Here is a 27,088-nt window from a genome sequence, read left to right as displayed (position 1 = left end):
AAAGGATGAGTTTCTTTCTAGCTTTGTCTTAAGCTGATGGATTTTATCAAAAGCTAGAGTACTCTCAGGTGTGTATAATCTAAAGGAGAGGTAAACTAGCTGAATAGATAAGCTTTTTGTGACTCCTGGTCCTTCCTGCTTCCTTCTTAGGGATGCTGCAAAATTAATCAGTCTGTGTCTTGAAAAGGCTCATTCCCTTAGCTCTCATTTGATAGCTAGCAGTGAGGTGAGATCCTAATAGAACGTGAGACAGATTTGGCTCTGGGTTGATGGAAATGCTGTTGAGCAAACCTAGAATTGAGCTGATCTGACAAGTTGAGAAACTGAAAGTAAGTAAATGAGGCTCCCATGCAGTAAGAGGACACCTTTCTGCAAGGGAACACACCCTGAGTTATAATTTGATGATGTTGAAATTATCAGGCCAAACCATTAATTAGTTCATCCAGTTACTTTCTGGGAGTGGTAATTCCTGTTGTTTCCAGGAGAAGCTTAAGAAACTGTGGAGAACAGTTAAAAGTTTGGAATTACTGTTAATGGGAGCTGTAACTCTCTTTCTGTATTAAGTAGTATTAGGATCATCTCATTAATCAGTTGAATTTGTGTATCTGGTTCCAACACAGGGTCACAAATAGTTACAGTCAGAACCACTGCTAAAATATATCTTTTAACCTAAACATGAACCAGGAGGAGGATGAGCAGATAGCATGGTAAATACAGAGGGAAGGTGTATATTAGCAGCAGTCCCACTTTGTTTTCTGTTGACTCAGAGACTTGCAGAGGAGCGGATTTGTCACCATGATGAGTAGTAGCTCTAGCTGGTACCTGGGGCAGGAGGAAGCCTGGGCTGCTGCTGCTCTTGCTGCTCACTGTGTCCAAGGTGACTTCTCCTTTCTTGAGAACCAGAAGAGCATTAGAAGAAAGGAACAAAAAAAACAGGAAATGCAAATTTCTGTTTCTTGTATGCCTTCTACCTACAGTCTTGCAGCTAGAGAAAGACAAGAAATGGTCACCATATGTAAATCTGGCAATTCCTTATTGCCATCAGGCCATTTCAGAGGTTGGCCTGTTTCAGCTTTCAGTAGCTGTTTTTGTCACAACTCAGGAAAGGTCAACCTGGAATTTCTTTGATGTGCCAAAGTACAGGTCAGGGCTCCAGAACAACACAGGGAGGTAGGTATAGCACTTCCTCCCAGTTTGCCCTGGCTTATTTGATGCTGCTGATTCTCCTTTGATTTCTAGTCCCATTGATCTGCCCTTATTTAAACACAGTCTTTGAGCCAATCTTGCTTGACCTAAAGCTTTTTCCTGTGTTATTCATGCATTCTCTATTTTTACAGTGGCAGGGAGCAAATGGAGTGCTGTGTCTGTATCAGCCTCTTTTACAGCTTGCTGGTAGGAAACTTGTGTGGAGTACTTGAAATATGTACTACTGAAAGACGATTATCCTGTAGGTAGTTAAAATACTTGATGTGCTTTTCAGTCAGAACAGGAAGCCCTGAGATGAGATCAGGAGTAAATTGTCATTTGTGACCTTAAAAATTATTCTTATCACCTCTCAGGTTGGTTGTCCTGACCAGGGCTACATCTGCTTAGAGACACTTTGGATCATTTTTTATTTATCAGGTCCCTGCCTGCTTCTTTTTCATGTTAAGTCTTTAATTGCTTTTTTTTTGTTGTTTTTTCTTCACATTTTTTTACTGGCTGCTTCTCTTTTTATTTGTCAGTAATGAGTAATAACTCCAACTCAGCCTCACCCTTCAGCTCAACTCCTTACACTCAGTGCTTTGTGGAAGGGGATGCTGCAGGAAGTTGTATGGGAATATCCTTATGGACATCTTCAATGTCAATAAGGCAGTTCAAGCAGTAAATGTCAGTAAAACAGCAGCCTGGGTTCGAATGGTAGCAAAAAAAGTAATCAGGTTATGTAGTTGCATGAGACATTGTGAGTAGAAAAGCAGTGAGACTATTTGAGGAAGATTTGCATAATAATCATAGAACGGTTGGGGTTGGAAGGGACCTTTAAGATCACCTATCTTCAGCCCCCTGCTATAGGCAGGGATGCCTTCCTCTAGACCACGTTGCTCACAGCCCCATCCAGCCTGGCCTTGAATGCTTCCTGGGAGGGGACATTCACAGCCTCACTGGACAACCTGTTCCAGTGTCTCACCACCCTCACAGTAAAGAATTTCTTTCTAATACATAGAAAGTAATTCTCTATTTTTTCTAATTTTCCTTTAGTCTGAAAAAAGACTGTTAGTGGCCTTGTTTCCAAATGTCCTTGAGTTTCAGAGCACTAGGAACTAAGAGGACATTTATTTCTATGGGATATTCTCCATTTTGTGTTAAATTGGTGTTTGTTTTTCTTATTTTCCTACTGAACAGGGAGGGGAGCAGAATGATCCATTTAATATCTGATGATAATTTCCCTTTTCCTGTCAATTTCTCTTCCATCAGTCTAATTGTACATAGTTCTTAAAATTCCTGGAAGTCCTTTTGTAATAGTTAGCGTTTAGAGTAAAATTAAAACATAATTATTTGAAGATAAATGCTTAGCAACGTACAGTAACGTTTTTAAAAATATTTATATTTCATGTTAGTGCTTCATGCTTTCTTTTTTTAATATGTTGTCTGCTAAATAACCCTTTGCTGGTCTGAAGGGGAGAATTTTTCATAACATTTTGGGGGAAGCATTGGCCCATTTACAGATTACATAGGTTCCTAATGAAGAAGGCATCAAGGGAATTCTTAAGCTAAAAACAAACAAGCAGAACAGAATAGTATACAGCAAAGAGAAGCCATCAGTCTTGATTAGTATTGTTGAGAATGCCTCTTGACATACAGACATTTTTGTGAGGCTGTTCATTCCTTTGGAGCCATCATTGTAGAAGTCATCTTTAGTTTTTTCCTTCTTTTAATACGTATAGGCAGTACACAGCTAAATGGAGAGAGGGGAGATCTGAGTGCATGGATGCTATTGAATTCCTTTTGTAGGTGCGTTCTTGTGATGGTGTTTTATAAACCACAGCCTGTAATTCCATTTTCTTCTACTCTTTGATATATTCATTTACACCACTAACAATACTGTTATTTCCTGTTATAATGAAACCTTGTGTACTCTCTTTTTAGCATGTGGGAGGTGTTTGCTTTAGTTTATTGAGGAAATCCTTAGCTACAGTTATGAATTATTAATTATTTTTTTAGGAAGGAGTGTAACTGGCTGCCATGATTTTTGTGGTTCTCTTGATCCTTTAAGAGTATATGGAATTCTTGCTCTTTGTTTTAGCATTGTGTCTAGTGCCAGATAGGAAACGTGAGCATGTGAGTACTGACATACCATCAAGCTCAAAGTGCAGAAAATGGATTTCTTCAGCTTGTTAATATTTTGTAATTATTTGCCCTGCCCCAGCTTGTTTGCTTTGATTTGCCCTGAAGGATCTGTGGAAATGTGTGTTCACCTCCCAGCTTACACCATCACATCAATTCACAGTGAATTAAATAAGTGACTCAGTGGATAATATTAACTCACTTCACTGATGCAAAATCATATGATGCCTTGAACATTTATTTGGAGTCCTTTGACAGCACTTGCTGGAGTGTTTTTAAAATCTGATTTGTTTGATAGCTGTAGCAACCTCTTTTGTATAGGTCTTACTACAAAATGGATAGGACAGAGTACATTTTCTGACAAGTGGTGATGTCGTACAGTGTTTCTATAGCAAAAGGTCACAGCATTTTAATGCATTACGACTAATGTGTTGAAGAGACATTTTAGGTATTTTCCAGCGTGCCACCATAATATTGTTGCAACAGGTTGGAATTGAGAAGCGGGTGTGTGATGGGCCTGGTAACCCAGGGTACCATCAAAGCACTTCACAGTGTGTAAGAAATATTGAAAGGCAAAGCCTTGAGGTCAGCTAGAGTTAAATTACTGTGGCAACGGGACACAAATCACAATGGCTGAACTCAGTGCATGCATGCTGAAGCTGGCAGCACTTGCTCTGGCAAGAGAAGGCTGCTCTAGAACAGTGGCTGGACACAAACAGCTGCTAATTGTCCAACATGCCTATTTCCTGGCTTTGCTTTGTTGCCAGGCCTCATGCAGCCCCGCAGAGCAGCTGAGAGCTGTTGGAGTTCTGTTCCCCATCTCCCACCCTTGAGAAGCAGAGCAGGACGGGGTGGGAGGAGGCCTGTGCTTGTCCCTGTGGAGCAGTGCCAGGTTGCAGCACGCTGCCAACAGGCCTTCCCCTCACCAGTTCTGGGTGTGGATGCACGAGGAGCCATTTCTGCCATTAAGGAAATGGCAAGTGAAAGTCCGAGGAAGGGGGTGCAGCTAGGACAGCAGAAAACAGGACAGGGAGTCCACAAGGGGTAGAATGCTGTATCCTTTAAATCCCTATAATTCAGCCTATCTACAGTCATTGTTTATCTTCATTTTACAAAGCTGCTTAAATTTCCAACTCTTCCACACAAAAGTAGTAGCTATTGTATGTATCCTTAATTTTCTGTTTCTCTTTATTGCCAAATAATTTCATAAATCTTGGTGAAGGAATTGCCTATAGAAAAGTACGAAATGCCATTACAGTCTCTAACAGAAGTACAGCTACATGTGAATCAGGGGCTGAATGGAGTGTATGGGGCACTGCAGTCCTACACACTGGCTCACCAATGTAACCAAGGATGACCTGGTTGTTCTAGTGAAAACAAACAAGCTTTTTCAACAGAGCACTGTGTCACTCCTGTGCAAAAGAAGTAACTAACCCATAGCAAAGAGGATTTCTTCCCACTGGTTTGCTGGAGAAAAGGAAGAGAGTTTTATCCACTCACAACTTAGGAAGCACAAAAACTTCTGGCTTCAATGGAGTAAATGAGAGCTTTTTGCTAGGTTGCTTAAAATTACTATAGGCTTAGCAAAGTAATATTTAAATTTGTCATTATTCCTATAATTTAAGACCATGCCAGCTGCAGTAACTTTCATCAACTTGGGGAAACGCAGTTATGAACCTGCCAAATCAATGTTTTACTTCATTTTCAAACTGTCTGCAAGCTGTTTCAAAGCATATCCTGTCTCTCATACATGCTTGCTAGACAATCTTCTGCAGTTTTCTGAGACTAGTGGCTCGTAAGGAATTCTGCATCATAAATGAGAACGTGAAGGTCAGTAAGCCACGTGTGCCCATTGTCTGTGTAGCTATGTCTACGTGCAGGCTGTTCTCTAGGCCAGGCCCTAAGCAGGTGCCTAGGACAGAGTGAAGGTGAAGAGCAGGACACATGTATTTATGTATTATGATTATGATGTAATGCTCTATTATTTTTTTCTTCCCATCCTCTGCCTGTGTTCAGCTCAAGAACTTACTGAGCCAAATCAACCATAAATCCACTGTGACCAATTTGAGTAATTGACTTTATCCAACTAGGTATGTGGCTTTATCTGGTCAGACAGGTATTGACTTAAATGTATTTTTAAGCATGAGTCAGTAGCTATAACTGATCAATACTTGTGCTTAGTGGAAAACAAGGTGCATTTTTTTCGTCATGTGAAGCCTTTCCTAGGAATGGATGTTTGGCAGGCAGCGCATTTACCTCATTGTAGGTATCTTTGGTGCAAAAATGAGTTCTGCCAGCTGTGCTATTCTGACAGTACTGGCAAAGGAACCTTTGTTACGTTTAAAAATTGGTAGAAATGATTTCTTCAGAGTAATAATAAATCTTTTGTAACTAGCAGTTGGTTACCAGCTCTTATTTTTAGTAGACTGTAAATGGACAATATGCAAGAATGTAAGGAATATAAAATGCAAGAAGAAGAAGAAAACTTATCCTTGAAGAGAAATACAAGAATGAAAATGGTATTGGAAGCAATGTGGGCAGGACAAGTAGATAGGACAGGAGAACCTCTACAGGGGAGGAAAACAAATGGGGTGAGCTGGCAGGGCCAGCTTTCTGATCTTGGTTGCTTAGCCCATTAAACTCAGAACTGAAAGTATTCTTCTTTTACCAAATAACTTAAATATGTAATAGTTTGTCCTTGAGTGCAGTGTTTTGTTAATACTGTGATAATGATAATTCCACAATTAACCTTGTTCTTCGTGCTGATGTGGCAGATGAACTGAGAGGCGAGTTCCTTCTTTAAAAATAAGACCTTAAAAAATGTACTTGCTTTTGCTACTTATCTGCCCAGCACTTAGTGTGAAAATTGTTTCTAACCACATGGTTTATGCTTTAGAAGTATTTTAATATTTTCTATTTATACTGCTGGGTTGTTTATTTCTCTGATATCATCTGACATGAGTCTCAGGCTGCAGTTTGCTGCCTGCCACAGGGTGGATGGGAGTTCAGTATTTCTGGCATTGTACTTCCAGCATTTTGTGTTTGGTAACACAATACAGCACAGCTACATGCCCTCCATCTTACCTGCTTCTTGTATCAAAATTGATGCCGTATATAGGAATTTCCCAAAAAAGTGCCTGAATTTGGGTTGAAGTCCAATCTAGATGACATAATCAGCACTCTGCGTAGAGGGCTAACCTTTGCTGCTGCTGTTACACTTTTTTTGGAAACTATCAGGACTCAGCACTGCTACAGACACTTACAAATTAGGAAATAAACGTGTGCCCAAGTCACCCCTGGAACACGCGGTGCTCAGGATGGGGCAGGCATGCTGCGTGAGCTGCCACTGGGGAGAGCACCAAGCACTGGGCCTGGATTGTGAGGCTGGGCTTGATGTACCCAAATGAAGTGCCAGACATTGTCAGAAAGCTGTGGGGTTTCTAGGTGTTGTATTTTTCCTTAGTGAGGGGTGTAACTCGATTTGAAAGAACTTTGAGGGTTTTCTTGCAGCATATTTCCTGCTGGAGCACAAGTTATGAGGAGTTGTGTTGCTGCTGTTGGTGTTTCCTGTACTCTTTTTGTGACAGTAAATAGTTTAATTTTGTGCCTCATTTCTGGTACAGCAGAATTTGTTACAGGCTGTTGGAAAACGTGTGGGCTTTGGTGTCTGTAGCACTGGAATGGAAACTATGTGGGGTCCTCTGGGCCAAACCCTCAGCGTGTGAGGGGAGGCCTGTGCCTACAGCCCAGGTCCTCCCAGGCTTTGTGTCCAGAGGCCAGCTCATGGAATCATAGAATGGCTTGAGTTGGAAAGGACCTCAGCTACCATCAGGTTCCAAACCCCTGCCACAGGCACGGTTGCCAGATCAAGTACTCTATAAGGTTGCCCAGGGCCCCATCCAACCTGGCCTTAAACATCTCCAGTGACAGAGCATGCAAAACCACTCTAGAAAACCTGTGTCAGAACTTTACCACTGTCTGATCATCTTCGTGGCCCTGCTCATTCTCTGAAAGCTTGATCTTTTCTATGCTGGGGGCTCCAGACCTGAATGCAGTACTCCAAATGGGCCTCACAAATGCAGAACAGAGGGGAACAATCACCTCCCTCACCCTGCTGGCTGTTCCTATTCTGATGCAACCCATGATACTGTTGGCCTTCTGGGCTGCAAGTGCAAACTGATAGCCCACGTTAAGTTTTTCATCTACCAGGTCCCCTGAGTCCTTCTCAGCAGGGCTGCTCAAGGAGTTCTTCTCCTAGTCTGTATACCTGTCTGGGATTACCCTGACCCACGTGACTTTCCAACCAATTCCTTGTCCGCCTTTCAAATCCACATCTCTCCAATTTAGAGATAAGGAGAAGGTGAGCGACCATGTCAAAAGCTTTGCAGAAGTCTGGGTAGATTACATCTGTTGCATTGCCTTTGTCCACTGATGCCATCACAGAAAGCCACCAGATTGGTAAGGCATCACCTTCCCTTGGTGAAGCCATGCTGTCTGTCTCAGTTTGCCTACTCTTGTGCAGTCCTGTGCCTTAACATGTCTTCCAGGAGGATCTGGTCCATGATCTTCCAGCACAGATGTGAGGCTCACCAGACAGTGCTTCCCTGGGTCCTCCTTCCTTCCTTTTTTATAAATGGAAATGATGTTTCCCTTTTTCCAGGCATTGTGGGTTTTGCCTGACAGTCCTGATGGAGAACGGCTTGGCAGCCTCATTAGCCAGCTCCCTCAGCACTCTGGGATGCATGTCATCTGGCCCCATAGACTTATACATATTCAGTCTTAAATTAAGCTGTCTCAGATTTGCTCCCCCTTTACAGCAGTGGGGGGGGGGGATTGTTTGCACTTGGAGGTTCAGGGATGTGAGATATACAGCCACTGCTCTCCAGTCACTGCTCGGTCTGCCCTCTGAATGGGATGTGATCAGGGCTGTGTCTCTTCAGATGTTTTCCTCATTTTGCAATTACACATTCAGAAACAGTGAAAGAAATAAACTTTAAAAAGTATAAACTAAGATAAGATAATTTAATTGTGCTGAGGATCAGAAGAATACATAAGCCATACTTCTGAAGCTGTACTAGATAGTGTTGTGGTAGTATTTTCTTCTATTAACACCTCTACCTTTTTGAGCTACAAAGGGTGACTAATACAGTGAGAATACTATAATGAGTATTAATTAATGCTTTACAATTTGAATTGGAGACAGTATGAAGTAGATCAGAAAAAAAAGTCTTGAAAATATCTACTACAAATGGCATTGCTTTGTCTGCTATGGCTTTACAGCACTATTAATCACACACTCCAAGGCATGTATTATGTGATTCTCTGAGTTTTCCCTGACTCTGCACTAATTCTGCAAACTTGTTTCATTAACACTAGCTTTTTGTACTAAGTATTCTGTTGTGAATTAGGCATACGTAAAAGGGAAGGGAACTATTTTTTGCTCTTCCTTACTGCTGTTTGTCATAGATTCCTACTCAAGATTTCTAGGGTGCAGACATACTCCTGTGTCACCAGTCCTGCGGGAATAAGTATAAAAACTTTTCAGCCCGGAAGGATCTGTAGGAATTCTACAAGATTGGTCAGTGCTGATTTCAGACCATGATGTTCCAGTTTAGAGAAGAGGAGAATAATACTTGTATCAGTCAGTAACCTTTCAGTCCCTGGAGAGCTGGGTTGAAATTGCTTACAGCATCCTTCTCGTGAGAGCAGTGCATTTCAGCATTTTTTTCTTCGTCTGTTATCTTCTATGTAGAATTCTTTCACCTCCTCATCAAAAATCCGTGTTTTGTCTCTTTAATGTTCATGCGTGGCTTTCCTTTGTAGAGGGCTGTTTCCACTAGTTTGGAGCATTGCTCCAAATGCTCCATTGGCTCTTCTCAATAAGAAAGTTGTCAAATTATTCTCAGAAGTCTCAAAGAACAAGTATTTTAAAATATTATTTGGGTAGGGAGGAAGGAACTGTATTCTGGAAATCAGCTGCATTCAAGAAGATGTTGGGGTTGTGCTGGCTGGGTTGTTGAGTATTGTATTAAACTATAGTGCAAGCCCGGGATTCACGTATGAGAAGGTACTGGAATAGACAATGTTTATTGCTACTGTAAGCAAGCCTTGGTTATCATCTCCTCTTATGGCACTTGTATCTTAGGTCACTGGAACGTGGCTCCATTCTCTGCAGAGCCAAATGCTGCTTGCCACAACCCCGAGGGAAGATTGGTGCCTCTAGGCAAACAGTTACCACAACCTTCTGCCACGGTACCCAACAAATTGCCATTAAATAAGTTCTCACTCTTCCACACCGAGTAAAGTATTAGTTGTGGAAGAGTCTGAGTGAGTTTTGAAGCAGGTGTTCATTTCCCTTGTCTGTAGCTGGCTAGTACTTATTAATGTTGGTAACGTTCTTACAGTTGTCATAAACAGCTTGAAGCCTAAGAAACTGTTTTTGAAACTGTTTTTGAAACTGTACACCACTAGGAAAGAATAATTAGTATATATATCCATCCTGCTTCCTTATAATTGATTTGAGAAAATGAGAACGATTGCATGTAGTGCTACACTTTCCTTAAGCAGTGAGCAAGGGGCGAGCACGGCCAGTGCAGGAAAACCAGCAGTTGGAGCTGCTGATTAGAAACATCTGCCTTTGTCTTCTTACATTTAGCTGTATGGCTGTTTGTGTCTGCTCGTATATACAAACGTGTACGTTGAGTGCACATTTGGAAAAGCACCAAACCGGCGAGTCATTAAATTCTGCTTTCATTTATTTTAATTCGTAAATTAAAAAGAAAAAAAAAAGTGCTTTCCTCAGGCTGTGGTTAAATTGTGTTTGTGTTACCACACGCAGCAGTAAGAGGAGTAGCTAAGGGGTGGCTCACCTCACAACCAGGGCATTCTCAGTGCCATAGAAGCAGTCCTGACATCCCATGAGGCTGCAGCACAACTTCAGCACTGCTTGTGCTGGCACCCTAAGCTACATTCCACAATCTATGACGAATGAGCATTGGTTGTAGACCCCCCTACAACAAACTCAATGACTGTAGTAGTGCAGGAGCACTGCTGGAAGGTGGGCATGAGCCTGTGGGGTTGGGGGTCACAGAGCTGTTGTGGGTGATCCTCAGCCATTGATAAAGCAAGAGCAGTTCATGGGGCTGGCTCTGTGCTGCATGGCACAGCTCCGGGCAGAGGATGCGGGCTCCTACCACTGCTCACCTGGTGCTTGTTTTCCTTTGCTGTGGTGTGCCAAGCAGGTTTAAAAAGCAAGAATTAGGAGTTCTTAATTCCTCTAGTCCTAGGTGGTTATAATAATACTTGACTTATAAAGAGATGCATTTTTGATGGAATGTTTGTCAAAAGTCCTGTTGGGAACATCAGGGGGAAGGTGACCTTGCGAATTCTCTGGCTGGAATCAGTAAAAATACGCTCCATTTCCTGGATAGTGTCCTAGAAAAAGACTTTCCCAGTTAAAAAAAAAAAAGAAGTTCCCTTTCAGAGAGAGTAAAAGAGGAGAAAATTAAAAAATACTTCACCCTGAACTTGGCGAGGAGTTGTGTAGCTGAGCCGTGCCACCCTGCGTTGCTTGCCAAAGTATCTCTGAGGGGAGCCCTGCTGCTGGGGATTGCAGAAGAGGTTTTGGTGTCACGGGACTGACTGAAGTCAAAATGGAATACACAGCTTGTGGGGTTCTCGCTTTGCTCTGATTCATTTCCTGAAATATGGGAGTGACTGCGTTCGGACTGCTTGTGTCCGGGCTGCGTGTGTCGTGGCAGCAAGCACTGCTATTTTAAGTTGTTCTTCTCACTGAGCAATCTGGGAAATGTGTTTGTTTCTTGGACAGCTTTAAAATGCACTGGCAGAGGGTTACGGGCTAACGGCGTGCTAGCAGAAAGTTGGGAGGGCCTTCAGAAGTCAATGGCAGTAGTTGCTCTCATGACTATTTTTGGCCGGGTTTGTCATCTAGTCCTCAGTAATAGTTGTATGCTTGTTTGCTGCTGGGATTTTTTTCCCCAGAATTTGGTGAGCAGAGGAGAAATCAGGGAGAAGTACCCTTAACAGTTTTCTATGTTCTGCATGTCATAGAATGGTTTGGGTTGGAAGGGACCTTTTTGATCAGTCCCCATATACAATGCTCAGGATTTGAGAAAATGTTTCTTAAATTGGTGACTGAAGTTTGAGTTTGATAAATCATTAACTGAGTTTGGTTATGTTCTGTATCTCCCTAATGTCTTTACGTTAGGGATCGGAGTCACTTTAATTAAGATGCTGTGGTTTTACACAGGCATTTATTCAGATAAGGGAATCAGGATGCAGAAGAGGAATCTGTATTCCTGCGTTCCACTGTGCTATATATTTTTTTTCTATGCTGTTGCCATGGAGAAGCATATAAATGTTTGTATCACAGATTAATTTTGCTTCTTTTATAGATGGCATGGAAATGCAGATTAAAAATGGTAACAAAAGTAATTGTAGGTGGGTTTTACTGTGTGGAGTCAAGTTTTGGAATGGATTCAGGCACAGAGTAGCAGCAAAGGGAAGGCAGAAGGTGATGTGTGACAGAACTCTGACATCTCTACGCTGTGGGATAGAAACCAAATGAAAGCTTTCACTGTATTTGTGGTTTTCCCCCTTTTCCAATGTTTTTTGATATTTAAAAGGGGTTTGTCATTCTACCAGCCTGTATTTACTGGGCCAATTCTATGAAATCAAATACGAGAGTAAAAGAAAGAACCGGATCTAACAGTGAACTAACGCTTCATATCTACAAAGAATGTGTCTTAAAACTGCACACCATGTGAGCAGTAGATAGGTTCTCCCACTGCTGAAGTGAATTGTGGTCACATCTTCACAACAAATATTTGCTGTATTAATGAATGATTAATATTTTTAAATTTCTTTTGTGCCTATCACAGTCCTTCACTGCAATGAGCATCTTTCTGATGTGAAGTTTGATTTAATTCATCGTACTATGGCTGAGTTTGTGGTATTTTTTTTTTCTCTCTTTTCTCTCATAGCAAATGAAACTCGCAGCTGAGTCACTGAAGGAGTAAACACGGAGGAATGAAGATGACTACAGCAGTCACATGTGGACGTGGGCACTCCTTGAGCCTTTGTTTATGACTCTGCGTAGCTCTTGGAGTGCACTGTGCTTTCCTACATATCTGCAGGTTGCACCTGCTTGCGTGATACTTGGTAAATACTCACTGCTTGAGGTTGTGAAAAAGAGATCATTTCTCCTACTCCCTTTTTTCTTTGTCCTACGTACCCCAGTTTGTGGAGCTGACATTTACACCAAGCAGTCCGGCCTGCATGAGGGCTGGTTGAAGGCTGCCAGACCCACCGCACTTCAACTGATGGAAAACAGAACTTGGAAGCCCCAGGGAGACTTCAGCTGTAACCTTGTGAAAGAAAACAGAAAGAAAAAGGTAGAGCAGTGCTTAGTTCAGTGCACTGCCTCTTAGGCCTATGGCCTGCTTTGTCCCTTTCTGATGTTAATCAATCCTCCCTTTTTTTCTTCTTTTTCAAACACTGCTGATGAGCTACATTTTGCACACAGCAAATTAGTTTGCATTATGTAATGAAATATCATTGTTCCTTATATAACCTGAGCAATATTTAAACATAAATATTATAAGGTAAGCATTACGTGCTCCTCTGTGCTAGCTACCCAAATAAGAGCGAGTTGAAGTCTTCTTCGATGCTGGGTGAAAGCATTCAGGAAGAAACAGACTGCAGCTCAGTACACTATGAAGATTAAGCAGCAGATATTGGTGTATTTATTTTCTCATTTACATTTGCTTTCTGTGTCTTTTCCTTGGGCCATGAACCAGTGTTGTACTCATGATTATTCTGGTTAAATGAACTCGCAGGAACAGTGCAATTAAATGTGATTCAGCTGTACCCATGTGCCCAATGAACACTCCCCCATCTCCTCCCCTTTGCATTTCACTAAACGGTCATTTTTCTTAACATTTCGTTGCTTTCTGACAGTTACAGGTCCAAAATCTCCCCTAACCATGGGTACCTTACATTCTCCAGCTGTGCCTTTGATCTGCAGTAGATGTTCTGTACCTGTGCATGCCACTTGCGGGGTTGTGTGTGGAGAAGTTACTGCTGCAGATTTCTGCCCCCATGTTTGGCTCCTGCTGCCCAGTCAGAATGGTCAGCAAGGAACCTGGGGGAGGGTTCCTGTTGGGATGTGAGCCTGGAAAAGCTGCTGTGATGGGAACCTGTTATCTGCTGCTTGTTACTGCTTTCAGAGTGTGCAGGTTTGTGATGGCAGCTGTGTGGGCCATCTGTGGTAACACCCCAGGATTGGCTGGGAAAGGAGTCAGCTGTAGTCACATGAAAGAAATAAGTAACTGCTTTCCCAAAGCTGACTTCGTACTCGTCTTTGTAGTCATTGCATTTCTCCACTTTTCTGCAGCCTAACAGGAAAATCCGTAGTAAGATTTGGGTACGTGGTGACGTGAGCAGCCTTGGCAGCCGTCCTTGCCTTGAGCAAATCCATTCACTTGTGCTCAGTATTCTTACGTAGAAATGGGGGTGATAATGTTCCTTGGGTGGATTCTCTGCCTCCAGGCCGGTGGTGTGGAGGCACTACAACTTCTGTGGCGTGTGAGGAAGGAGTATGGCAATCCTTTATGGTATAGGGAGTATTTTGTCCTGGAGAACTCATTGTGCAGCAGCTGTGATGCTAAAATCCTGACAGAGTGTTTCTGGTTCATGGAGATCTGTTGCCTGGATGGTGATGTGGTGTATTTTGTCATTGAACTGCTCCTGAAACATGAGGAAGAATAAATAAGGTATTTAGTGGTGACTGCCTTTTGCAAGCTGTGTAACGCGCATCTGTTCCCAGTCCGAAGGGCTGCACATCCAAGGCTCGGGGGAGCAAAGGCACTCGTGTCTCAGACTTTAGGGAGAAATGGAGGATGGCTTTGGAGGAGCAGCCTGTTTGGGTTCGTGAGCACGTGGGAGAGCCTGTTCTGGTCCAGAGAGTTTGAATTTTACTTGGCAACAGTAACAATACAGAAAAGTGTTTTTAAGGATAAATGCAATCACAAATTAACGGTGATGGAAAAATTCTCTCCTCAGGTATGGTGTCAGTTGCAGGCTGCTGACTCAGGACCTCTCTCTGGCCTTGTTTGCCTGCAGCCCTTCCTGCAAACCTAAGGACAGTAGAAAAGTTCCTATTTCAACAGGCAAGCAATTCTGGGTGGTTTAACATACTCTGAACTAAGTCTTACCTTTCACTTAGGACTTAGTAAGTAAGCAAAGCCAGCAGGCACCCTTGCTGCTAACGGCCCTGTGCACTTTCCTTGGAGTAGCTTGCCCATGTGTTCTTGTCCAAGGGGTGGAGAGCGGAGCTGACAGCAGAGCCTGGTGCCTAAGTCAGCCTAGAAGCCTGATGGCCTCCTGCCTTAGAGGGAATGGGTCTTCCTGCACCCTGTGGCTTGACTTAAAACATGGTGAGGATGGCATCTGTCATTGCAGGTGAGCCCTGGCTCAGGCTTCAGCCCTTCCTTTTGGGCTCGCAGGCCTGCAGCTGAGCTGAACTGCTCCCAGGCCTCAGGCACTCCACCTGAGTGCATGCTGCAGCCAGTGCCTGGGGAGAAAAACAGCTCTGTCCCTCCTTAGCTCCTGCAGCCCAGTATTTCTCAAGAGAGAGTAGGAAGATGTTACACAAGAGCTTGCTGAAATCAGCTGCTGGGGAGATCTGACATGACATGTCTCAGGGACTAGCGAAGCCCTTAAAAAACCACGTACTTTTTCCACAGGACAATTCTAACTGCCTGGGAAAGTCAGTGCAATTTTTTTTCTTTGACTGTCATAGACTTTAATCTGTCACTATCTCAGGGTTCTCAACTCCTAGAAATTGGTATCATTTGCATTATTAGGCAAACAGGGCAAGGTAAGTTAACCTTTAACAAGCAGTTGCAGTTTCAGCCTCAAAAGCATAGTCCCAATCTGTGCATCAGAGCAGGGCAGGCTCAGACAGCCACAAAAACATTGTTCCTAAGAAGGGTGTCCTGGCTGTCCCCCAAAACAGTGTTCTTCCGTGACTTTGATGAATAAGCTGGCTGAAGTCCAACTAAACAAACAAGTCATGCTTGTACTGACCCAAGTATGGTTATGTTGTTACTGCTCAGATACCTTGTATTGCAAGCAGTGAGCTAGCGTTAGTGACAGACTGCTCTGCTCCGACTTATTCGTGTCAACTTTGCCATTGGAAAGGCTGTCACGGTGCCCAGCTGTCTTCTGTCATTTTCCTGTCACTCTGGGGCATTCTAGTCTGCCATCCGAGTTTGGTATAACTGGCTGGCACATTATTTGTTCATGATGAAAGAAACCTGCACATACCAGTTAATAAGACATGATTGTTTCTTCTCCTAAAAACAGGAGGGGAGAGAGAGAGAGCGGCTGCACCTTCCCCTGCTAAAGCCCAGGGCTCCTCTGCTCCTGCCACCAGACTTTGGCTGTTCCACAGCAGTGGTCACATCTCCCAAAGGCTGCAGGTACATCCTCACACAAATAGCTGATTGGGAACTAATGCACTAATTGCAGATAGTTATGTAGCCTGCTTTAAAAGTAACGCCTCTTCTTTGTTTCCCTGGAAACTACAACAAAGAGCACAGTGACACTAGTTGATAGAGCACATTCTCAGCTACAAACAACTTATTTTGTAAGTTAGCACTAGCAGTGCATTTTCACCAGTGATGAACAAGAGCCTGCAGGGGGGCACGTGCTCGTCAAGTTCTGCACCAGTGGAGGTGACTTGCAGTTAGGGCTGAAACACACCACTCACCGTGCTCGCATCCACTGTTTGGTGGCTCATCCTCCTGTGCAGGTAGAGATGGAGCCTAGCACACTGTGACGCCCGGCCTCTCTCTTCTCCCATGAGGTGTTGCTTGCACAGTTCTTCCCTGAGTCACCAGAGAGGCATCTGTTGAAGGGTAGAGCGGTTACGTGCACAGACAGATACAGACAGCGATCAGGCACTCTCAGGCAGCACTGGCAGAGATGTTTGGAAGCATGGGCTGGCTCTGTTGTTTACTGGCTCAGCTATTCCTCCCCTCAAACTGAAATGCTTTCCACAGTACCTTGAAAACAAAACAAGCGTTGATCTACTCACTACGCGTTAAGGCACGGAGGTTTTTCAGTGATGACACTGACAGCCTGTGCCTGTATTTCAGCTCAGTTGTTCTCAGTTCTGTGCTGACATACTTCCTTTTAGACCGAGTGTTCAGGAGCAGATGTTTGCCAGCACATGGCAGCCCAGACACTGCAACATGGGACTCAGTTGTACAGAGTACGCTGTGAAGCAGCTGCAGTGTGAGCAGTGTTAGCTCCTGGCTGCCCGCTACCTGTGACAGGATACGTTGAGACAGCGCAGCATCTTATGGGGTGCTTTTGTCTCTTCCATGGGTGAGGTGGAAACAACAGCTTTGTCTTGAGCTACCCCCATTCTGTGCACAGACAGCAAGCCCTGCTACTCCCTGTTTTGGCGGTTTCTTTTTTACTCTTACCATTTTATACTGCAGAGAAGAACAGTTCAGGCTTAAGGCTGGATTAAAGGCACGCCCTCCGCCCTGCTGAAACTTCAGCTCACATACCTTTTTTTTAGAAGCAAATCAGTTAACAGGCCACTTATGGACCTGGCAAACTGGTATGCAACCAGTTATGGGTGACGTTGAAGTGACAGTCCAGTGTCGGCAGCCAGAAGTCCTTCCCAGCACCCTTTGCTCTGAAGGTCTGTCCTGCAGCATGCTGAGCTGAGCAGTGCATGTGCTGCCCTCACACACTGAGCCCTGGGAGTAACAAACCGCACTGCCATGCACAGCGTAGGTTACGTATCAGTCCAGATAGTACTTTTATTAACTGGATTTTCCATGTCTGTCACACATCATGAATTTTTATACAATGAAAAAGCCAAACACTGCTGGAAGCAATAAGATCAGCTGCTATTTCTGTACCCTCCGAACACACACACACACACACACACACACACACAAATTTTTTCGTGGTGAGAAATGTTTATATTTCTGTTCGTTAATTCTGCTTATTTATACTGCTACTCTTAAAATCCTGTGTCAAGATTGTCACATCTTAAATACAGATGAAGTTGCTAGAGGTACATTATTTTATATATAATATATACACACATACAGAAAAATACAAGACTAATTGTTTTTCCACGATATTTAATTTATACACTACTGTAACTATATGCAACTTGTAAAGACACGTTAAGGGGTACAAGAAACTGTTTACTCGCTCTAAGTAATAGTTTGGTCCAATATTATCTTAATGTAGTGGTTATTCTCGCCCTTCCTTTTACATGACGACATAATACAACGTACACCACATGCACAGTCATTCACCTATCAACAGATGGATAAAGGACACCACTCAGACTAACATCTGTACACCCAGAGGTCAACCAACCATACACAGCTAGTAAGGCTATAATACAACTATGCAGCATAAATGGTCAACACTGCTGTCCTAAGGTGAGCACCATATATATACATTTGTATATAAAAACATGGGAAACAAAATACACCTGGGGTTAGTTAAAAGGTGCCATTCCAAGGCTGTACATGATATCAGGAAAGAGTATTTACAATGCTTGGAAAAAAAAAGCTGCAACAAATAAGTTTATTGCCAATGCCCTTTATAAACTTTTCTCCTACTTCGATGTTACGCTCACTGTCCGTGAACCACACATCTTAATTCTGGCCCTTTATAAGATCCCTGCTCAAAAAACGTCAAGCAAATATGTTCTATGGCTTCACCCACACATCTCTTCTTGCAGTTTTTCATTTATAAATGCCACACTGACTAAACCGCAGCTCTCTCTTGAAACTCACTTAATTAAAAGAGAAACGCTTATCATCACGTCCTTGTTTAGGAAGCAGAATGTGAAAGCCCCGGCTAGGCGAGCCAGTAAGGATAGCCCATGCAATTCAGGTTCTCTCAGTAAAGTCTCTTACTAATTGAGAAGAGCTGTCATCAGCTGTAGAAATCACAGCCAAGTGTAATGCAGTTCTTTGGTGCTCTACTCACTCCACAGCAGACGTGAAACGCAGTGTACATGAACATTCCGCGACGTGACAAGATGCTCAACAATGTAAACTCCTCTCAGACATCTCATGTCTGGCCAGGGCGCTGCTACATCATACCACTGCTTTTACTAGCATTGCTCAGAAGGACCCAGTGCACAGCATGAAAAAATAAAACATTCTTGCCCTTCCCCAACCTAGAAATCCACAATATATTTTTATCTAGGTAATAAAATTCCCCAAGTTAACTTACTTATCTTGTCAAACATACCCACTGCTACACGACGACAATAAAAGAAGACCTCGCCGTGGCAATGAGACACCCATCAGGAAGGCAAATGGTTGCAAAATAAATACTTTCCTATATGCTATTTTTAGTGATATTAATAAAAAGCATGATTACTGAGGGAAAATATGGGTGGATGAATGGGCAAACAGCAGTACTTTAAGCCTTACGAGAGTCTGACTTGATAATGAGAAAAATGTAAGTGACAGTAACTACGTCAACTTGAACCCAATTAAAGGTTTTCCATCCCTTACTGCCTTCTGAAATCTGAAGGAGGCAGGGAGAGGATAGGGAGGAAAACTCACAAGGTAAAAACCTAACATATTAAGGTGTCATGATATACTAATAACAAAAGTAATCCATACAAATACTTTATTTTCAGTTAGCACATAAAAACTCAAGACTTAATAATTTACCTTTGTTATATTAGAAAAGATTGTCTGCTTGTAATATTAACATATCTCTATGGGAAAAAAGCTGCCTCACACATCTACTCGCTTCTTGGAAACAAAAAAAACCCAACAACAAAACACAACTGCCTGTAGCAAAACGAGATCTCCTCAGTCTGATTTCTGAGCCGTAACTTTCGTAACTTAAGACAAATAGGTGTGGGTTTAAAATCATATTTCAAGATCGCTAATTTTCAGTGCACCTTTGCTTTGTACAAGCCTTGGAACATCTGAAAGCTCCCCGAAGAGTTTTCAGCATCAAAACATTATTGCTTTGGTTCTGTTTCAGACACATAGAAGTATGCCACATATCACATATTTTAGATATCACAGAAGGTCAGAACAAGAATTAACGTTTCACAAGCGAACAAAAGCTTCTCCCTCTCTAGTTTAAGTGCAGAACGTGAAACTTCTAAGTGCTCCATTTACATTAGGATCCAGATAGTCATTTTAATTTAATCCAGATCTTCCATAGTAAAATCATAAACTTAAAAAGTACACAATAAAATATTGTTTTGTTGAAAAAGAAAGATACAATGGCTAGCAGCATGCAAAGACCATGCATTGTCATATCGTCAAGCAAACACAAAATTAAAATGTAATAAATAACTGCTCAAAGCCCACTTAAAAATCTTAAGACAACGAAAGGGGGTTCAGTGACAAGGTGTTCACAGCTCTGAACAGGAAGGAAGATGCCGTCAAATAGATCAAGCTATTGAAGTCAGGCTGCTGTCAAATGACATGACAACAACTGGTTTGAGTGGAGGTACACAGCAGGCCCTCCTTTGGGTTCCGCTGAATATTCACAGATATCGTCTTTTCACAGAGAGGTAGTTGTAGCACGTTATTTTTCAAGTTCCTGCTCTTTATCCGTTCCAATTCATTTGCCGCCTCTGACATCTGGTCAGAAAAGAACTTCAGGCTGCCCAACGAAGAAGCCTGGTTGGCACTTCCACTGGAACTTATACACATTTTCCACGATGATTTCTCCTGTACTTTTACGCTGGAAAACGTCAGATTGTTTTGAGGATCAATGATGTATTTAGTGCCGCCGTGAATCTGGGAGCCCAGGCAAAGGCTCATTAACTTCAGGCTTTCCACCAGTTCCCCCGCGCTTCTGGACGACAACTGCATGGAGTTTCCAGACCCGGCGCATCTCCGAGTGGAACCTGAAGTGTTGTTGGTGCTACCGCTGGAGTTGCTGGAGGGGCTCCCCCCACCCTTGCTGTTATCTCCTGGGCTCGTTTTGTCTACTCCCCCATTTCCGTTACTCGGTTTGCTCTGTCCACCACCATCTCCCTGGCTGCCAGGCGGCCCCTCGCTACTATCCCGTCTGTGCCAGGAGTACGTAAACCCGCTATCTTTATCGAGGCGTCTCCTGCTTTCTGAGTCATCATCACTTGTTTCTGAGCTACTGCAACTAGAGCCGCGGCCCTGGCTTTTCCTCCTGTGGTAGCGCTTGTGCACTGTGCTAGGTGAGGCAATGTTCATTTTTAACCTGCTGAGCTTTGGGGGTAGGTTCTCGTCCATGTCAAACTCATCATCCGACTCGCCTTCCTCAAAGATCTGATTGAGGACTGGTGCGCTCTTCCGTGAAGTAAGACGGTTTGTAACTGAAGGCTTTCGACGTAGAACAACTTGAGTAGAAAGAGAAATAGGCTTCTTGTCTTCTTCATCCTCCTCCTCGTCTTCTTCTACTCTGAACAAGCACTTTCGTCCGCTCGTAGTAGGTTTTAAGCTCACTGATGGAACTACGGAAAGAGCAGGCCCGGCTAACTCGGGGATCTCTTCTTTCTTCGCTGAATCACCAGTGGCCTTGCTTCTGTGACCATTGAGAACGTTCTCTGCCGTGCGAGCCGGAGACTGAGGGACGGTTGCATGGGAGAGAGGAGAAGCTGTGAGGTCATCCTCCAGATCCTGGGGTACGTCGATTTTCGTCGGCCATGACTGCCTACATAAATAAGTATGAAAGATAAAAAGAAAAGTCACATCCCAGTGACCACCTCAAAACACACGAGCTAATTTAAGATCTATTCGAGAGGAGCTCAAGTACTGCCACACAGATTGCCTGCTCAGTTGTGTGGTCTGCAAAGAGCAGTGCTGAGTAACGGAAGAAAACGTTCTCGGGATGCACACTCCTTTGGAAATGCTGTTACTTGAAAGGAATGCCATCTTTCCAAAAGCACCGTCTAGAAGTTTAGTTTTATGTGAAAAATTAGCTATTCAGAAAATGAAGCAAGCAATACAAAGCTTTAAATAATTGCATTTCCAAGAAAATAAGCTGAAGTAGGTACAGATACACCAGTGCCAGGAGGGAGAGACGCAAGGTGGATTGGGTACAAGATGAATAGAAGTAGTTTGGAATATCAGCTTTTGCTGCTTTTTCCCCCAGTATTCTTACTAGAAAAATCAGGTTAAAATCAACACAAGTGAGGATTAAAAGGTACGTCAGAAGGAGCATTCTCTTATTTAAGTTTCATTCAGACTAAGCTCTGTTCTACAGTCATCCTTAATTTCCAAACATATGCCTCAAGCTCATACATTTATTCCACCTTACTTCAACAACTGGAATACTGCAGTTGCATAAATTCAGGATTCAGACTGCTCAATAAACTGGAATAATCAAAGTTCAAACTGTTACGAGCATATACTGAGTGTCAATCTCAAATCAAAACATAACTGAAGAAGTGACAGTTGAGGGTAGACCAGGTTTACCACCAGCAGCTGATGCCTTTTTTCTTTAGTGTCTAAGCTGGTGTCTAATGATTTATATTTTACTTCAAATTTCTGAGATGCACTTTAATCTCCCCATCACATGCACAATAAATTAAGAACAAAGACCGACAGTCTTCCCTCTCTGCCTGCATTTTGAAAGCCTGATCCAAAAGAACACCACCTTAACATTGAATAATTCAATCGCCGCACAGGGCAGAAGCTCCACATTTCTTGTACAGTGTAAGAATTTTCTTCTAATGTCACAAGAAGTCTCTTTAAGGTAGAAGAAGTTTCCTCATTGTGTGATTAGCTAAAATAATCTACCACAATGCACAAGAAGCAGTGGAAAGAGACTTCTGCTCACATATGGATGTGTCACAAGACATCACCAACCCTATTTTGGGGCATGGCACCAGAAGGGGCTGCAAAACTCTCCAGCCCAGGTTAGAACCAAAGTATGGCAGGAAAGCAGAGTGGAAGTTTCAAATCAGGTGTGACCCCATGATGTTCAAGTGTTCAGAGTTGATAGATGCATCTGCACTGGAACTGCACTTGCTCAAGGCTCCCTCTGTAACTGCTGGATAGAAAAGAATCCTCAAGTATGAGATGCCCACCTGCTCGAGTTCCACAATTCACAACTATCCTCCCAATTGCATCAACTTCAGAGAAGACCACTTTCTTAAAGCCAGTCTCAAAACCCTCCAACCCTACCTGCAGATTTTGCTTTGAGGTGCAGCCTTCAGCTCCAGTTAACAAGATGAAAATCCTCCAGGACACCTGTAACAACAGCAGCTGGCTGCCACCACCCAGCAGCACCGAGGTCTGCGTCAACCCGTGCAGTCCACTCGGTGAGAAGCCACACAGACCCCTGTCCTGGAGTGCTGCAGGTTTCAGGTAACAGATCTCCTCACTACAGTATCCCTGTATCTCACAGAGTAGCTCATACTTACCTCCCTGCCTTCCCCCACATTGTGCCCTGGTAGGTCTGATGGGAGTGGGCCAGAAGGAGAACTGCACACTGCGAGTTATTCACATTCATCGCTTTAACTTTTACATCTTCTGAACTCACAAAATGAAATCAATGTATCGCTACCGTCCTTTCCATAAGGTCACTGTAGATAAACACTTTCAATTTAGAACCATCACGCAGGAGTAACCTGAATGCTACCTGAGATTATTTATGGCAAGAATTCATCAATTTATGTGGATCTGCTTGCCGTGCAAAGAAAATTCATACTACTAAGGCAGACATGAATTACTCCATTATAAAATCATATCAAGAATCAGATTCAGTAAATTTGTATCTTAGTTCCTCATGTAATTGGAACAGCTGTTTTACCAAAAAAGTGATACTGATACAAAGAAAAAAAAACAATTTAAAAGCAGACTTTGTAGGTTTAGAACTCATTTGAGCTCTGAAATTTGTTTTATAACTAATACTTACTATTGGACACATTTGATGTTCTAATTGGATTTCTTGTGGAAGAGACTGATGGATATAAGAGGATAGAGAGAACTGCTGAGCAAAAGGCATACAGAATTGACCTTGAAAAGAGGTAAGCTCTGTAACACAGGCTTTAGACCATTTCAGTTTCTGTAGATTAAAACCTGTATTTGCTTGCAACAATAACTCTTCTAAAGCACTTGTCACCAGGCCAGCTAAGATAATGTTTCCTACATGAGTGGACGTAGAGAGATGACCCTTGCGTGCAGCAAGGAGATTTCAGTCTTATCTAGCACACAACACAGGGTGCAGTCTCACCTCCAGACAACAAAGATGTTGTTAATAACCACTAAGATTCTGAAACAACTCGTTATTCAGGTAGATGGAAAGATATTCTGATGTGACACATCTAAGTCCCCAAAATTCTCAGCCTAAATCCAGGGTAACATTCGAGGCACATGATGCATCTAGAACCTGTTCTCCAGTGAGCTTACCTTTAATTTGTGACGAGCAGTTTTTTTTTAATGGATTGAATTTGAGGTGCTAGTACCTTTTATCGATTAGTCCAAGTAAAATACAGATATGCAGAAGGGAATCACAGCATTCGTGTTCTTCTTTCACTCCTATTATACAATTTCAGTTGCATGAAAGTTACACAAAATCACCTCTGGCACAAATGACCAGTCTTGTCTTTTTCTTTGCTACGTTAACAAACCCTGAAGGTTAGCAGCAACTAAAGCTTTTAGTGTTCTTCTCTCACTAAGAGATTAGCTACCAACTGCTATTACTGCTAACAGTAGTTAACAATAACATTTTACCTAAGCCTTAAAGGCAATTTTCTGAAAAGACTGGAGGTCAGAGGACAAATACTAATGGAAAAGCCTCAGTACCACCTCCATCTTCACTGGAAAGATTGTCAAGATGGTCAGTAAAGATTTTTCTTAGTAGCAGCAGATTTCTTGCTGTATTCTAACACGTACTCAGCAAATTAAAAAGAAAGCATTTAAGAAAAGTAACTGTTCAAAACTCATATGCCTCAACGTGCAACTGGCAACTAGTCACTATTTAAGCATATGCTTCTGTAGCTGAAAATACATGATGCTTGGAGAGTGGGTGGTTGCACACATCAATGCTCATTACATGGCAGAGTTCTCCTCTCCTCCCTTTGTCTTATTGCCTCTCACCAACCTGAAGCTTTCAAAATTCCAAGGTGCTGAAATAGTTTTTGTCCAACTAAGAATTCTACGGCAATATTTTTAAATAGATGACTGAAATGAAGTTTTTGACCATTCATTCACCTTAGATAACAGTCATCTCAAATGTCATTAAAAAGAACACAAAAACCTGAAGAAGTTTCCCCTAATCCTGATTTAGAGTGTTCTGCCCATCAAAACCAAAAGCTAACAACTACAGCTTAGTGTCAAGTTCAGAGCGATTTCTCATCTGTAAGTAATTCCTCACCACATTTAAGGATAACACAGCTGATTTTTTCCAGGGATATTACACTAACTTCCTATGAGGACCTGAAGGTCAATGAGCACGCCTGTTCCCAACAGGTAGGAAAGCCTGCTGCCTCTTTACCCATCTCCTAAGAACAGTAGAAACTGAGAACGCTGGTAACTGATTCATGAACAGCTTCTGAAGTGTCCACAGCACTTCACTCTAACACACTTAAGACTGGCAGTAAATAAGCACATGACACATTTTTGAAAGCCAGTACTTGAGCAACTACTTTCAAAAAAAGAAGAAATTCAGATTCTCCAATCCTCACCTGAACTGTGCCTTGATGTTGCTAGGGCTTGCAGATCTGGTCTGAATTTCTTTCTCCTGTTTTTCTCGCAGAATCCTTTCAGCCAATAAGAAGTAAGTAGCAGTGATGTGATTGTACTTGTTAGTTTCCAGTGCCCTAGGGAAAGAACGGAACGCAAAATAAAACCATACATCAGTGGCTTCTGAACACTGGACATGCAGCTTGCACACCTTGCTGTATTTCACACAGTAGGAACAGCACCGGGAAAACACAGCCGTGTTCTTGACACCTTCACAACTGTGTCTTGGTCTTACTCAAAACAAGAGGCAACGGGTCTCATCATTTCACTGCAGGTGAACGAGGATACTTTTAGAGCATCATTTAAAAAAAATCGGTTCTTCCTTTGTTGGCCATACTTTAAATGATACAATTTTATTTCATTAGTGTTACGCACCAGCAGCAGGCTTTCCCATTGGCACATTTGGGCCAAAGTTCTCATTTCTGCAGCAACCGGATGAAGAAGTTTCATTACTTCACAGCTGTCACATTAACTTCATGATAAAACTAAATTCAGAATCCCAACATAAAGGATGCCAGCAGCTAAAAGCTTCAGTAGCGACCCTGCTGTTTTAGTGCATTTATTTTCTCCCTTTCCTCCCAAACGTTAACGATTTAGAAGTTTTTCTCAGGTCAAACATGGCCAAACAGAAAAAAACCCAGCTACATCCTCTTTCTGTGTACTGAATCCTGTAAAGATTTGGGTTTTTAAATCTGTTAGAAGAAACCCATGCAGCTTTTTCAGTACACTCATCCAGTGACCATGACAACTTTGCATTATCTATGTAAAAAAAAATGGTATTTCCAATTACAAAAATTCAGGTGTATGGAAGCGTAGGTATAGTAAAAATGTTGGAATGTATCACCTCTATGTATGAGGACAGGCATAACTCCTGCAGATATGCAGCATAAGTCAAAGCACAGATTTCAAAGCAAATTTGCTCAAGATTGCAAACTGTTTCAGGAAATGAACACTGTTCAAAACGCTTTCTTGAAGTTTTGCCTGAGGCTGGATCCACTTCAGTATTTCTCATCCCAGAATCCTCTCAGAGCAAGGCTGTAACACTTTGATAACTGAATGGCTTGGTATTTAAACACTGAAACACCCGCATCATCGTGGCACTCTTTAATCTCATATGACAACAGATGCACAAATGAACTTCATGTATAGAACACTGAGAACTTACTCTACTATAGTATCTCGGTCTGCAATATCACCAAGAACCATGCGCTGTATGATACTGTTGTGTTCCTCCTCTGACAGATTCTTGTATGACACAAGAGGAATGTTGTACTTCGTTGCAGGAGAAGGGTCAACACCTTGGAGCCACGCATGGTTCTCAATCTCTTCTAAAGACGCCCTTCGCTTCGGATCTCTCTGCAACATCCGTGTAATCAGACTGTGAATAAAAAATATATCTAAACAAAATGCACTCACATGTTTAAAAGACAGCCATTCTAAGAGCAGTGCTGGGAATAACTTTGCTGTCAGCCCATGTAGGTCCTCAGAAGTCTCTACAGTAAGCAGCACAGTAAGAAATTTACTCTCAAAGACGTTCCAAATATTGCAGAGCTGAAGCTATTTATTTATTAAAAACTACAAATATCATAAACACTACAGTTTCCATTTGCTATGCTTAGATTCTTAACATCTGATTTACTGTTGTTTTTTTAAATAGGTTTATATGGCAGCTGTGACAGATGGCCTGCAGGCTGCTCTGTACAATAATAGAAATATCATTTTCTACTACTGCTGCTGTCAACAAGATTGCGAAATGGCAAGGTAAGTGGCAATGTTTTATTCTGAGATCGCCTATAAGGCACTGGATTCTTCTCTATCTGTGAAAAGAGTGATCTCTTCCACCCTTAAAAACAACACCTGGGATGAAGTAACAAACATACTAACAGGCTGATGCTGAGTGCTTGCAAGCACTGCTAGGGAATTACATTCCTAAAGTCAACAGAAAAGATGATTAGTAGTACATCATGGTTCCATTAGCTTTCTGTACATGA

At 42.4% G+C, this 27,088-nt stretch overlaps 2 protein-coding genes across 5 annotated transcripts in view; one reads left to right on the top strand and one right to left on the bottom strand.

The window, feature by feature from the left end:
- Positions 1 to 14,280, top strand: part of ANO10 (anoctamin 10) — a 108,562-nt gene extending 94,282 nt beyond the window's left edge. Inside the window, exon 13 of the mRNA XM_065753198.1 lies at positions 12,327 to 14,280. Within this exon, the coding sequence (XP_065609270.1) occupies positions 12,327 to 12,362 (36 nt within the window). The 3' untranslated portion in view covers positions 12,363 to 14,280. The remainder of the gene's footprint in view (positions 1 to 12,326) is intronic.
- Positions 14,281 to 17,164: 2,884 nt separating this feature from the next.
- Positions 17,165 to 27,088, bottom strand: part of SNRK (SNF related kinase) — a 35,117-nt gene continuing 25,193 nt past the window's right edge. For all 4 annotated transcript variants that reach the window (XM_065753193.1, XM_065753194.1, XM_065753192.1 and 1 more), the window contains 3 exons: positions 26,263 to 26,475; positions 25,040 to 25,174; positions 17,165 to 21,060 (listed from right to left, as the gene is read on the bottom strand). In XM_065753193.1, coding sequence (XP_065609265.1) covers positions 19,842 to 21,060; positions 25,040 to 25,174; positions 26,263 to 26,475 — 1,567 coding nt within the window. In that variant the 3' untranslated portion in view covers positions 17,165 to 19,841. The remainder of the gene's footprint in view (positions 21,061 to 25,039; positions 25,175 to 26,262; positions 26,476 to 27,088) is intronic.

Source organism: Cyrtonyx montezumae, unplaced genomic scaffold (assembly GCF_038088225.1).
Source record: "Cyrtonyx montezumae isolate F1298 unplaced genomic scaffold, pur_monq_1.0 scaffold_8, whole genome shotgun sequence".
In the NCBI taxonomy this organism is placed as follows: domain Eukaryota; kingdom Metazoa; phylum Chordata; class Aves; order Galliformes; family Odontophoridae; genus Cyrtonyx; species Cyrtonyx montezumae.
The sequence above is the reverse complement of the archived record's forward strand: the minus strand, read 5'-3'. Positions and strand labels throughout refer to the sequence as shown.